The sequence below is a fragment of the Cydia pomonella genome, chromosome 7 (assembly GCF_033807575.1).
Source record: "Cydia pomonella isolate Wapato2018A chromosome 7, ilCydPomo1, whole genome shotgun sequence".
NCBI lineage: Eukaryota > Metazoa > Arthropoda > Insecta > Lepidoptera > Tortricidae > Cydia > Cydia pomonella.
The window spans coordinates 9,068,768-9,084,071 of NC_084709.1; the positions used below are offsets into that span (position 1 = coordinate 9,068,768).

The 15,304-nt window shown below is 34.5% G+C and overlaps 1 protein-coding gene and 1 long non-coding RNA gene across 3 annotated transcripts in view; one reads left to right on the forward strand and one right to left on the reverse strand.

Moving 5' to 3' along the window:
- Positions 1-15,304, reverse strand: part of LOC133519764 (uncharacterized) — a 133,254-nt gene that overhangs the window by 26,650 nt on the left and 91,300 nt on the right. The window contains exon 2 of one of the 2 annotated variants that reach the window (XR_009799670.1): positions 3,196-3,501. Coding sequence is in view for 1 of the 2 variants with exons in the window: in XM_061853855.1 (XP_061709839.1) it covers positions 3,196-3,352 (157 nt within the window). In the remaining variant the exon portion in view is untranslated. Of the gene's footprint in view, positions 1-3,195; positions 4,036-15,304 lie in introns of those variants that run through there. The other variant, XM_061853855.1, reaches the window with a different exon arrangement.
- The window catches only part of LOC133519765 (uncharacterized), a 171,377-nt gene that overhangs the window by 9,435 nt on the left and 146,638 nt on the right, over positions 1-15,304 (forward strand). The gene's annotated exons all lie outside the window — the stretch shown is intronic.

Below are 15,304 nucleotides of genomic sequence, written 5' to 3' on the forward strand. Positions count from 1 at the left end.
ACTAAATATACGTTTTAAACCAATACATAATACATATAAGTATAGACAAAAGAAACTGTGTCTGGTTTATCAATTATAAGAAGTAACACGTAATTGTAATTATATAGCTATTAATCCAAAATTTATTGAGTCAAATTTCATGCAAAATTTTTCAACCTCGATTTTTTCTTTTCTGCAACAATAAAGATAACTAATCAATCAAATAATCAGATTGCGACAATGAAATCTCTAAATAAATTTCAAGAAAAATATTTTAAATATTCAAGTTCAGATAAAAGACCACAGCAGAAATTAATTCACAAAACTGTTACTAAAACTTCAGCTATAGCTAATTATGCACAAAACAATACTCCAAAATGCTACCCATAATTAGAAAATATCTCAATTACAGAATACGATGTACCTCTCGCAACACCTGAGGCACCGATATACTTACTGATTACTCCATTAGACAGTTTTATGGCTGCATGTAATATAATGATTCCTATTAGCAGCGAAAATTTTTTACCTGTGCGTTCAATATCATTATCACATGAAACTCTCCTAAGAGTGTTGTTATATCAGTGTATCTCATGTAAGTGAATTTTGTAAATTCTTTATGAGATAATAAATGTCTTAAACCATAACTGTAAAAATGTATGAAAAACTGCCAAAATTTGACGCATTTCAGTACGGCGATTTAAGTGATGACAGTGTAAAAGATCCCGATTTTATTCCTGAGCCTTCTTCTTTTCCTAATACTGTTATGACAACAATTTTGATGTTCATACTGAAATTCGTTCAAAGTATAATTCATCAAGTAAAAATTGGCGGCTGCAACTTCGTGATAAAAATGTTTTATCCAGTGTACTAATCAACGATGATAATAGTGACAATTTTATTGTATCAGAAACTGAAATTCAGAAATTAATACATGATTCTCATCCGCAGTGGTAAGTGAATGATTTAAATCCATTTATACGACGAGCTTCCGAAAATGATTTATTACAGATCCATAAGCCTTTAAAAAGAATAAGGAGAAGTGCATCCTTAACAAACCTTATACTTCCACATGAATCAAATAATCCCATTTCACCAAAAAAAAGAAAAGTTTCAGATCCTTCAAATTGGAAACGAAATGCAGAAATGATATAACGTGTCAAGAGTGAGGCATACAATACTCTCGATGGTAAGGACGCAGCAGCAGGAGAACCTATGAAAGAGCCTAAGTGTGTGACAATCCCGAAACATAGAAAAAAAGAGCCAGAAACTGTTAGAATCTTTCATACATTTTAAATTCTAACGGAGCAACGGCAGTTTATAGTACAACTTGTAACAAAAGCTCAAAAAAACGATGAACAACGGATGGTCCCTCGCGTAAACAATCCAGAAACCATTATTCATTCACCATATACAAAAATATGAAGGTATTGTATGCAGAGATTTTTTTCTTGATCCTTTAAAAAATACAGAAGATATGGTTAGAGGATCCTTGAACAAGATTACATTTTCATTAGAAGGTTCTCAAAGTGAAAAAAAAGTCCACCTAACAAATTTTCCACTAACAGGTTAAATTATATAAAATCACATATATTTTCGTTCCCAACAATGGCACCACATTTGTGCAGAAGTAGTACAGTCTACAAATCATCTGAATGCTGCTCTGAATATACAAATAATACATACGCTTTATAAAATACAGTGTTCCGAAAAGGGCACTGTTTCAGCATAAATAGAGAGAGACATATCGGAAATTTTTCAGATTATATAAATTAAAATTTCACATGCCAAAATAAAGATCTTTCCATATTTTTTTTAACTTCAGCACTTAAAAAAAGAAAAACGACGCTTTTTACGCCGAGACGCTGACAAACAAGCAGCAATAAATGACGTGAAAACTTTGGCATTTAACTTTGTGCGTATCCAAATATATTTGAGACAAAAAAGGTATCACACATGTCAGAATGATGACAGACAATTGCGGCGGGCAGCAGAAAAAATACCACTCCTGTTGCATGCTTTTGCGTTTCGACACATGAAACGATTGCAGCAGTAGATCACGTTTTCTATGAATTCGGGCACAGGAGTGTGATTCAGTTCACTCTAAAATTGAACAAAAGGCTAATAACGTACCAGTCTGTACACCAGATAGATGGAATCAAACAACGAGATCAGGTAGATCAAATCCCCGTCCATTTAATGTAAACGTATTGGTCCATGATGAGACTTTAGACTTAAACCATAATGTGGCGAAATTTGCAAAGGATACGAATTCAAAACAACAGAGAAAGAAGAAGAGATCTAAAAATAGAGTTGAGAATAGATCACAGGACTGAACAGGACAAAAAGTTATGACTAATTTCCATGATGCAGTAAGTATAGATTAACAATTTTCATCAAAACTGATTATGATGACACAAACTTCATAGAGTTAAAATTCAAAGCTAAAAGGGGAAAGAGTGCCACATTATTACCTATTCCTGCTTATGATAAAGGAATGCTTATTTCAAAAGCAAACTATGCCGTGATAATCAAATACCTAAATACTATCACACATATTCATACAATATATACAAGCAATCCAGATTATAAGTAATAGATCGTTTGCCATATACATTTTATGTATATATTTTCGTCCAGTATATAAGTTTTTGGGTAATCTTGTTTATGTGCAATAAAGTATCATACATACAAACATAAGCTTTATTGAGCTTACTGTGGGTCTCTTAGAGGTGATTTTTGTTAGTGTGGCATAATATTTATTTATTTAAGAAAAAAGAATTATGCATGGATATTTTTTACCTTCACAAACTTATTAACATAGATACTGAAAACTAATATACGTATTTGTATATAGTTTTACCTGATAGAGGCGACGACAGGACAAAAGATAACCATGACGAGTCAGCATTACCCCTTTTACCCTTTAAAGAGAACGAAAACTGTTTTATCAATTTTGATTAAGAAAGATCAGCCGAATCGTTTTGCAGAAATGTTTATAGTGATAAAATCGAGATGCATTTGATCCCAATTTCAATGAATCGAAGACGGCGGAATTAAGTTGTACATGAAAGGTATTTTAAAATGTGAGCGTAATAAATATGATAAGCAAAAACAAATCATAAAGCCATCCCACTGCAACAAACTTATGTATACACCGCAAGTATTAGAATAATAAATACGCTTTCACGCAAACACACTGTCTCTCTCACTTACGTGGATGCAAGGAAGGATGCGGCCCCTGCTCGGAGCAAGCGCGTCGCCCCCGACCACTCAGGAGCACGTCGCGGCGCGTGCGCTCAGGCGGGCCGTCCTCGTCGGCGCGCGCACCGCCGCCGTCCTCCCGGCCCTCCTCCATCACGCACGCAGACATCACTATTTTTAATCCAACACTTTACGACTTGTATAACACGCGAACACAAACAAAGCGAGCGATGCAAGTAAACGCGATTTGCATTAACAGTTGTTATTAACTCACCTTTCGGTCTTTTGGAATACCTTTCTGAATCACTTGAGGTCAACCTGCAATAGAGGAGATTGTTTACGTTAGCCGAGGTAGGTATTTCTAAGGAACCTTGCTGCTCCCAAACCTATGATATACGTCTAATCAGACTTAATTATTTTGATTTAACGCATCCAGAGCATGACAGCGTCATTGTTTGTCGGTATTCTATAGTTTTAGATTAATCCTACGTTGACTAAATTAAGCTCCCATGGAGTAACCAGTTTAGGCGTGGGACAATTTAATTATAATTACAGCTGTTATCTCCTTTCGTAGCGGTTAGTCCCTAACTGTTCAACAAATTGATTATGGCATAACAATCTAAGCATAAATAGAGGATCTACCAATTTTTTACGTTCAATAAGGATCAAATGCGATTAATAACAAATAGTTTAAACCGTTAAAACTACTTGCTATTTATCGTAAGAGTATATGTCATTAAAGTTACTTGATATAATACAAAAAATAAACCCCTAACGCTATCTGCCAAAAAAATCTATTCCACGTCAGCAGCTCGAAAAAGGGTAATTTGCTGCTTAAAAACAGTGAGCAAAATCGCATGGTGAGACAAAATAACATTCAAGTGACCTTTATTCGAATGTCATTTCGACGTGCGGGGCCTAATACAAGTTCGAAGGGTGTGTAATGTTTTTAATAATAACAATTTGCGAAATTTCATTTTGCATAATTTGAATTGCATAATTTTGAAATGCAGAAATTATGATTTGGTATAAAAACAAATACAATAAAAACGAATTGCATAATTTCGAAAGTAATTATAGTTTAGTAGCATAGCAATGTATTTGCATAACAGGCAACCAGTATAATGTTCACTTTGTATACTATTTTATACTCAGAACGTTTTTTATTCATGAAAACCAACAGCATAATATTGAAGGTGTGGTTTCACAATCAAACCACGGGAAATCGTTCATAAACTTTATTTGATTGAGTTTGCAGAAAGTTTAACAACACTGAATTACTAATTAATAAAAAAACATAAAACATTATATTTGCATGGAACATAATCGATTTTTCTAAGCGTGAAACTTACCTACATCCGTACTTTACGTCTGTCGACATATATCATTTTACCGCAAAGCAGCGGCCAGTGTGAGTTGGAACCTTTGTGGTTCCTAAAGGATTCAGATAAACTTCATATAAACGCCTAGTGAAAATGAACAAGCAAAAATACAATTTCCAAGACATATATATGGTTCTCCCCATATGGTCGCAGTTCTACCTAACACTCCTCCTCGCTTCGCTCGTCGTCGTACCTAACGGCGACCAGCTTTAAAGTTGAATAGGTAGATTGTTGTATAATTTAATAGTTTGATTGACACCAAGTATATTTATCATAGAACACTATGTCACCATTCGTTAAAATTTAGTACTATATTTTAATTATTATACGAAATGTATGTTATAACAAGTAAAATTATTCCTAAGGATTGTTATGAAGAATGTTTTTATGATGATAGAGCATTCTGTCATTAAATTAGTATGACTAACAACTTTATATGTTTTGTTTTTATACATAATGTTTATTATGAGTTTCAATAGTAGTTAAATGAAATTATGCTAAAAGTTTGTATTAAAATTGAACGGCACCCAAGTTCGAAATACTTGGATTCTATTGTCTTTGTCCCTTTCACGTCATTAGCAAAAAGAAAGAGACCAAAAAAAGTGCATACGTAACTCATAACTCAACGGTATATTGACAGTTTATAATACACCCCCGAAATAAGTCAGACCGCATCGTTCCAAAACACCCTGCGAGTCTTCATTCGTAATAATTAATTAATTAAATAAGTTTAAAATTTAATAAAAACACCATATTTTACGTATTTTATTATACAATCCAAACAATGAATTTAAAAAAAAAATAGGCAATTGTTACGCAAAGTAAATAATTTTACTTTTGACGATCTCTACTATAGTTAATAAATAGTTGTATCCGCAATTCGGGCCGTATTTTACAAACTTTTTTTACAAAAAAAAAGTTGTCGGTTGAACTGTCAATTGATGTTCGTTATTAATTATTTCCGCATTATTTTATTGAAATTTGTTTCGTTTTGTTTTATTGCGTCGTTTTATATTAAAAGGAGAAGGAACTCTACTCGGGATCTCGATCAATGTCAAGAGAGTAGAGACACGTTGTATAACACACTCTTTTTGCGTCGGGGGTTCAAAATAGAAATTGAGGTTATTCATTTTGTCGCGTTACGTACTCTTCCAAAAGTCTTGGAAGAGTAGGTAACCGAGCAGAGGGTGAAGAGTAAATAGGATGTGCGGAGACTTAGTGAAAACAATTAAATCAATGGTAAGTTACTTTATTTTCCAGCAAGACACTGGTCAATATGGCACATCAGTTACAATAATTCTAAGTTAAATGAGGTTAATAACAAAGGTCAAGTCTGAACTTGATGAGAAAGGGAGGGCGCAGGGAGCTCCGTCATCCGGCAGATAGTCTTCAGCAGGGGCCCTTGAGAAACGAGCCTAGGCTCGCACACTTGGAAGTAGGACGCGATCAGAAGAAGGCGCACGTGTAGTAGAGGTGCGCCCGCTGTGTGCACGTGTAGTAGAAAGGCGCACCAGTTGCGCGCACGTGTAGAACAAGGCGCACCAGTTGAACGCACGAGAAATCGGTGCACCTGTTGCGCGCACGTGTAGAACAAGTCGTTTCAGCGTAACGCACAAGAAGGCGCACCAGCTGTGAGCACGTAAAGTAGCGCACCCAAGGCGCACCGGCGTTGTCAAGTAACTAACTTCCGGAAGAAGGGGGGCACGTGGATGGCGTGCAAGTAGGGTTACGAAGAGCAAGGCTTTCTTGATGGTACGGGGCTTGCCTTGGCCCCTCACGGACCCTTAATATAATAACGATAACAAATTTTTTAATTTAAATTATATATACAGACCAGTTATTCATATATCGCAAAATTTTAAGTATCCGGATAAGGTCCCGTATGATCACGCGCAATAACGTGAAATTTTCTTAGGAACTATTTTTTTCATACTAAAATGAACTGTCACCCTATACAGAAGAATAACAGCGCCTTCTTGACAATGATCAGGCTTTATACAGAGTAACCTCTTTGGTAGCAAATTTAGAAATCTGAACCGCCAACTGATTTCACACGTCTACATAGACTGAATATATCATGGGCCACAATACTTGTAATCTAAGATCATATGTTACCATATGTTCATTGGGAATAAACGATTTCATTCATTCATCTCTGTAACGTTATCCCGTGAATTTCAGATGCTGATCAAAGATAAAAGTAAACTAACTAGAGCCAGAAAACGCAATTTAGAAGGTTCGAACACTCGAAGTCATAACAGTAAATGTTCAATAAGGAGGAGTTTTATAAGTGTTCCAGAGGATCTATCCAAGGTAATACTACAATTTATTACGTAAGAATGTAAAGGAAAAAAAAAATTGTTTGTTTTCATTTTCATTTCTAAAGAAAACAATTTTAGGAACTTCTTTTTGTACCTGATAAAGTTTTCTTTATTTTTTGGTAATAATTAACTTTATGTTTTTAGATATTCTTTACCTCTTAGCACGCACCTTGGCACCCACGCTGATGCTCGCGTTTTTCATGGTATCAAAACAAAAAAAAAACTATCAATACTCCCTCTCCCACCCACTTGTAAGAAAAAATAAGACATGGTCGACACCCCCCTTACGTAATACATGAATGGCGCCTAACAGCGTCGGTACGCTACTGGATACCCAAGTGAGAAATTTAGATTAGTTTTAAAGATGATTAGTGCATGCAAAATCCATGCTTAACAAAACAAGTAAAATTAAAATCATGACCAAAAAATTTAAAAATACGCTAGACATAAATTCTGATTATTATAGCCTCTTTATTCCTTATTTACATATTTTTGTTACATGTATACATAATTTAACTTATGATTAAAAATAAAATTACAAATCAAGACTACTTATATTTATGTATATCATGCAGTTTTTTTTTTTGTTTTTGCTAGTTGAAATATTTTCTAAGGACCTCTTCGCGAGTAAAGGCCTCCTCGATACTCTTCCAGGTGTCTCTGTCTCTTGCTTTTTTTATCCAGTCTTTTCCCACTACTCTGATAATCTCATTCTATCTGTCTTTCGGTTTTCCTTGCATCCTTTTGACGACCGGTTTGGCCTAGTGGGTAGTGACCCTGCCTACGAAGCTGATGGTCCCGGGTTCAAATCCTGGTAAGGGCATTTATTCGTGTGATGAACATGGATATTTGTTCCTGAGTCATGGGTGTTTTCTATGTATTTAAGTATTTATAAATATTTATATATTATATATATCGTTGTCTAAGTACCCTCAACACAAGCCTTATTGAGCTTACTGTGGGACTTAGTCCAATTGTGTAATAATGTCCTATAATATTTATTATTATTTTATTAGGCGTGCCTGTCCATGTAGTGATTTTTCTTGTCCATTTGTCGGGGTTCATACGGGCAACATGGCCAGCCCACTTCCATTTTTGTTTCTTGCAGTATTCTAGGGCGTCTATAACATTAGTTGTTTCCCTGATATCGACTTTGCGTATTCTGTCTTTCCTTTTAATATTTAAAATACTTCTCTCTAAAGCTGCTTGACATGTTCGAATTTTGTGTTTGGTGTCGCTACCATATATCCATGTTTGGCTGCCGTAGGACAGACAGGGAACTATGCAGGAATCTAGAACTTTTTTCTTTAGTATTATAGGGATTTTTGATTTCAAAATTTCCTTATAGCTCCAGAATTTATTCCATGTTATGTTTATTCGTCTATTTATTTCGTCTTGATGTCTATTTTTGTCAAATGATATTTGTTTCCTAAATAAACGTATTCTGGTACATATTCTAGTGCAGTGTTGTTAACGTAGATGTGTATTTTTTTGTAGAATTTGTCATTACTTTTGTTTTTGTAGTGTTTAATTGTAGACCGATGTTGAGACTGACTGTGTTAAGTTCGCATATTATTTTCTGTAGTTGACTAGCTGATTCTGAGAAAATAATTATATCATTATCGAATCTAAGATTAGTCAAAAATCCCCCTTTTATGTATATGCCTTTTCCCTGCCAATTTAGCTTTTTCATTATATTTTCGAGCACAGTAATAAAAATTCTAGGTGAGAGGGGATCACCTTGTCTGACTCCTCGGCATATTTTTATTTCTGGGCCTTTTGTTTCCATTTTCACGTATGACATACTGTTTTTATAAATATCCTGTAAGAGTTCTATAGTCCCTGTTGGTACATTGCAGTCGTGTAATGCTCTCCACATACTATGGTGTGATATAGTATCAAACGCTTTGGCGTAATCAATGAAAGCTAGGTAGAGCGGTGTTCTATACTCTTGTTATTTCTCTATGATTAGATTTAATATGTGTATATGGTCTGTTGTAGAGAAGTGTTTTCTGAAACAAGCTTGTTCAGGAGGTTGGTAGTTTTCCGTATATTTTACAAGACGATTTTCAAGGCACGAGGCGAATAGCTTGTAGATGTTGGGTTGCAAGCTAATAGGCCTATAGTTGCTGATATTCGCTGGATCGCTCTTCTTGTATAATAAAGTGATGTCGGATTTTGCCCATTCTAAAATTCTGATTAAGCCAGCGATATACAAAGGGATGGACACCGACTGATATAAATAAGGGTTCAAGTTGACTACGAAATCCTAATAAAAGTTATGTTACCAAAAAATTGTGCGCCATATCCTTTTGTTTTTGTTGTTATTCTACGCATGGTACGAATACATTTTACTACCCATATAGGAGGAAATTGTTAAAGAAACTGAAATAGACGGTGAACGAGAAAATTGAAATTGTCTTTTAGGAAAATACAATATTTTACACAAACAAGTAAATCATGAAAGCAAATAGGTCACCTAAAAATACAGCGTGTATGTAAAGATGTGTAAATTGAAAGCCAGTAGTACGGAACGAATGATTAAAGAAACAAACTACACGAAGAAAAAAATGCCTATGACCGGTTACTAATGTATAGCTTATGTCTGCAACTTCATCCTTGTAGAATGACGACTTTCGTGATAAAAACTATCCTATGTCCTTCTTCAAACACAAACTATCTCCAGAATACCAAGTGTCATTCAATTCGGTTGAGAGTTAAAGCGTGAAGAGGTAACAGACACAAAGTGTTACTTTTGGTAGATTTTTTATTGTACTGTTAACAATGGCCATTTATTTTTTTTGAAGTTGTGTTTTGCATTAGGGCTTAATTTAATGAAGAATTTTTTAATCAAATCCTCATTCTGTTTTCAGTTATTTAGTGTATTCATTTAGCCATGTACTATTACAATTACAGTATATTACAAAAATATATATATATTTTGTGATAAAAAAACGTCGTTTTTTTCCGTTCAACTCGATTGTTGAACTTCTAAAGTATTTTTATCAAAAACTATTTGTATACAAACTTAACGACGGTAAAAAAAAAATTTATTATTATTTTATTTTATAAAAACGGTCACCCATCCAAGTACTGACCCCGCCCGATGTTGCTTAACTTCGGTGATTGGATGAGAACCTCGAGATTGAGAAGAAATATTTATTTTAATATGTTTTTAGTATTTGTTGCTATAGCGGCAACAGAAATACATAATCTGTAGAAATTTCAATCGGCTAACTATCACGGTTCATGAGATACAGCCTGGTGACAGACGGACGGATGGACGGACAGCGGAGTCTCAGTAATAGGGTGCCGTTTGACCCTTTGGGTACGGAACCCTAAAATATAACACACTATTTGAAAATAATTAAAATTGTTGAGACGGAATCTGAACATAGCGGAATTATCCATTCCGAAACCGTTATTTGACTTGGTGGTTGTTTGGTTTGGTATTTTACTCAACCTGGCGAAATTAATCTAAAACTTCATATATCCGCAATATTTCATTGAATAGTTGCCCGACAAACACTCATCGAAAGTGCATGGACGTGGCATGCACAGTGGTAACGTTTTTTGGTACATTATAAATAATATTAAACACATACAAATAAAAAAATTCAATCCATTTGCTTTTATTATAAATGTTCATATAAGTTGGTTTCGGAATGGAACGCTTGCTTCGCCACTACTCAAAAAAACTACTTTCTTTATTACTTAATAATCGAGTAAACCGGGTATAGGAACGCATAAATTTGTCTTGCCTATTTTCACTTCGCATAACAACTATTGGCATATCAATTGATCGAAATAAATTGATTACCCTAATTTTTATGCGCATAAACTATTCTTGCCTAAAAGATTTGCGCCCTACAGGTTAAATGTCATAAGATTCTTATGTTGAATTCTTCTATATGCATAACCCGTATAGCCTAAATTCGAATATCCTAAAACTTATACTACTTATGCGTAAGTTACCCAATTAACTTCTTGACAATAGTTTATTTAATGCATGATGTCGAGCCTAACCTAATCTAACCTGCGTTTCTAACAACAGTCCATCTTCGTGGGAGTCTCAGTTCTAACCTAACGTAACCTGTTTTATGACAACAATTCGTCTTTGTAAGGGTCACAGTTCTAATTATTGAACGCATTGCATCTGTTCGAAGTATTGAATATTCTGAAGTTTGAAGTTATAAAATTCCATAAAATAACAATTTTATGCATAAAGTGTGATAACAATTAAAAATATGACAAAAGTTGTTATGCAACGATATAGTACCATGCGCATAATATATTATGAAGTTTGAAGTTATAAAAATCCGACATTAGTCATTTTTATATACGGCCAAAGAATAATACGCGCATAATATATTAGGAACACAGCTCTTTAGGTGATTTGAAACATTATTATAGTGACATTTACGCAAAATAACGTTATTCCAATCGTGTTATGCCATGTGAAAGACTATCCATTTTATGAAGGGCACCCGAGTAAACCACTTACATTTTATACATATAAATTTACTCATAAAAATAACTTTCATTCAGGTGTACAACTTTGAATTAAATGGCCCATACAACTATTTGATTATTTTCGCAGACCCTATCGACATCACTATTTAATGGATCGGTTTATACGTAATAAATGAGTATTAATTAATAATTACGCATCACATTTAATTACTCTTGTAAGTGATGAGCCACCTACCACCAACCTCGACGAATACGAAACGATTTGTAAATTGAGTCTCCAAGTTCATAAGACTTTTTGGGCGGGCCTTTTCGGTCAACTTATCTTTGTTTCTCAGTCGTTTACCAATTTACTTCAATTGGACGGAGTGCTATTTTCGTAACCTCATTAAGATTCTGTTGCATGAAGGTTTCGTCGGACAATTCTCGGAAGCTAAACAAGCACAATTATTTATAAACAACACAATTATATACCTACTTAGGTACTTTTATTTGTAGGTATATATATGGTCGGGTGAAAATACGTCTGTGCCATACGCCACTTGCATTGGTTTGCAGGAGAGCGAAAAGAAGGAAGAAGTATTTATAATAAATATAGTTTTACGAGACTTACGAAAAAAAATGTTTTTTAGACGGAATTATGAAATTATAATAACGGCATAAAAATAAAAGGAAAAATTGTAGAACAGTTAAAAAAAAACATTTTCTTTTGCTGATCTGATGATGAAGACAGGAGGCGGTCATAGGAAGTTTGTGATAAAACACCGAAACGTAATTGTGTTTGGGTGTGTTAGAATTATGTCGACGAGTATTAGCTGCCTGTTGAAAAACTACCTACTCTACAGTCAGCGATAAAAGCTTGAAGCAAAAAAAAATTTTTACTAAAAACTTATTAGTAACTTAAATTGAACCACTTTCCGGTGTCTGATCACTTTAAATAGGATTACTTCCGTAAATCCGATGACAATGCAATAACATGCTTCAAAGGTACTCCTCGCTGGAAAAACACAAACACATCGAGTATAGACTTATTAGAAACGTCCACAGAAGTATTTTATAGACATGCAAATGTCAAGAGGTACAGTCAGCAATTAATCACAAAAATACAGTAATTAAAAAACAATTTTTATAAAGTAGAAAATTGAATAAATTAAACCATCTATCAAACATAGCTATGAACCACCGCGAGGAGACTCGCTTTGATTTTTTTTAAATGCATCGAAATCGGCCCATCCGATGGAGAGCCACGATTTCACAGACAGACAGACATTGACGTCAAACATACAAGTATAACACCCCTTTTTTGCATCGGGGGTTAAAAATATATGACAACATTGACAATCGACTTCTACCGATCGATCTGATCAAATGCTGGTTTACACATTACACATGTGTTAAGAGGGAAGTAACTAAATATACCACGTACTCCTCCATACAAAAAGAGAAAATGTTTTTTTCACTTTTAAATATTTTCCATTCTCCATGACTATTTAGTATTTTATTGACACAATGAAAAACTAGGTTTATAGGTTTTTAATTTTGCTATGTTTTATTTTAAGCGAAACCTATAAACCTAGAATATATTATGCTGAAGCGAAAGACATCAAAATCAAAGTGATTTGATAAGATTTAGTCGGTGGAAACCGTTTTCTCCCGAAACAAGAATTTCATAGAAAAAGTACCGTTATTTCGTTAGGATTTGCAAAGCTATTCTTTCCTCTTAAGATTGTATTGAATTAAATTATTTCAGACGCTAGAACTATCAAAATACGTAAACGTAATTTTTGGAGACTTATTTCAATTTCTAACAGTACCGCGATCCTCATTTTTGGTCGTTTTGGCCCTAACTTCTTGATGCCAAAACTGAGGATTTTGGTACTGTAGCAGGTAAAAACTAAGGGAAATACGCATTTAAGACCGGTTTAAAAATGACAAAGATTTCAGGTTCTAATTTCGACTTCTTTGCATATCGATGGAAAATAAGTACATAGACAAACCGCACATTCAGCGACAGAAAACCGCCACAACAAAATCGAATCCACTCCGTTATTTCTTTATTTCAGAAATAAAGTTCTTAATGGTCGGCGCATCCAAATATTGTCGCAGACCTAACAATCCCGTAACAGGCATAACAAACGATCGATCCTTTAACAACGCCAGGTCAAACTTCATTATCGTAATTGGACAATCCCGAGGGCAGAAGACCGGCACATCATATTTATACTAGAGACAAACAAATTACGAGTACATAGTATATATACAAACAATGATGTTGACTTATCACTCTTTTGAGCCTAAGCTGGCCCGCCCTTAGAATATTTCACAGGTTTTTACCTTTTACTGTTGCCTTCTAGTTATACTCAATGCCAGGCTCTACTCGGTAGTTTGATCTTAGTAAATGATTGGCAACGGAAGGACAGACTTGATCTGGTGGTTATTGACAGTCACAACATCTTCCTTAGCCCATTCTGCTATGGTGCGCTACATCCAATGTTATATTATACATACGAGTACAAAAAAAAATCACAACACCAACTGAACTGAAGGCCCTCTTGATTGTTCGAAAACGAATGAGAAAGTTGCATTTTATCCATATGTGGGGCAAAGTAATCAGATGCAAACTTTAAGTTATATTTTTTTAATATGTTCATTTGGTTTTGATTTGTTTTAATTTTTTTGGAAATTCATAGTTAGTATTTTCCTCGCGATGGTGTTGTGAAAAAAATTGTGTTTCACTCCGCGGCAAAGTTTGTTTAACCCTCATGCCTTCAAACCCTCGCAACGCTCAAAATTGTGTTGAAGTTAATATTAGCACGAGCAGTAAAACAGCAACTTTGCCCCTTTGTGAAACAAATAACAATTCAATGAATTAGTAAAGTGCACACACTTTGAATACACTAAAAACTTTTATTTAATATCCACATTTTGTTTGATCGCCAGTATTTTGTGGAGCCTTAAGGCCATTACAATTCACAACACTGAAATTCTGTACAAAAATAAAAACAAGCAAGTTCTGTATTAGGAAGTTGTTGCAATAAAGTTTGAATCTATTATTATTATCAACCCATCACGACGATAGTTTAAAACAGTGGATTGTTTCTCAGGTTGAACACGCCAAGTGTGTAGCACGATAGCCTATCAAAAATAGCCCCCAGCTCTGAGTTCGAAACTATTACCAGATGATACCCTGATGAGAAAATACTTCATAATTTTTTAAACCCTCCACTGCCCTTTGGGACCTGACGGCATCCATTTAACCCTTAAACGCCTTTAAGCCGGGATAACACAAGGTAAATTATGGACCCTTTCTCTTTTGCTTGCCGTCAAAGATTACAAACAAAATTAATATTATTTATACGCGATTAATTCGTGAATTAGTTAATAATGCGTGAAACTGCATTGCGAGCGGAACTCTTTCAGTTCCAACAACACGCCATTTAATCAGCACCTCATTAGTATGGTAAGCTATGCTAACTGTTGTTAATGTCGGAAGGATTTTTTACTTCAGGTCCACTTTGTGCATCACTTATCTAATGTTTAGTTCAACTGATGGAAAAAGTTGACTTTTTATATATATATATACTACGTCGCTGGCACTTATCAATAGAGTGTTAGAGTGATTCTTGAGAAGGTTTAGGTGTATAATTTGTTAAGGTTTTGTGTAACCCGTGCGAAGCCAGGGTGGGCCACTAGTAATATACATACTTGTGACACGATTACAGATGTTTTGTCAGTAATCGGGTCGGTTTTTAAGTAAACACTTTATTGTACGAGAAAAATAAATATTGGATACATCAGATCAAAGATAATTGGGTAGTACAAAGGTGAACATATCCTTAAGAGGGATCTCTTCCAGTTAACCTAAGTCATCTACAGTCGAGTTCATAAATATGTATACATTTTTTCACCTTATTGCAATGGATTAAGGTTAAGAAATGTATATATATT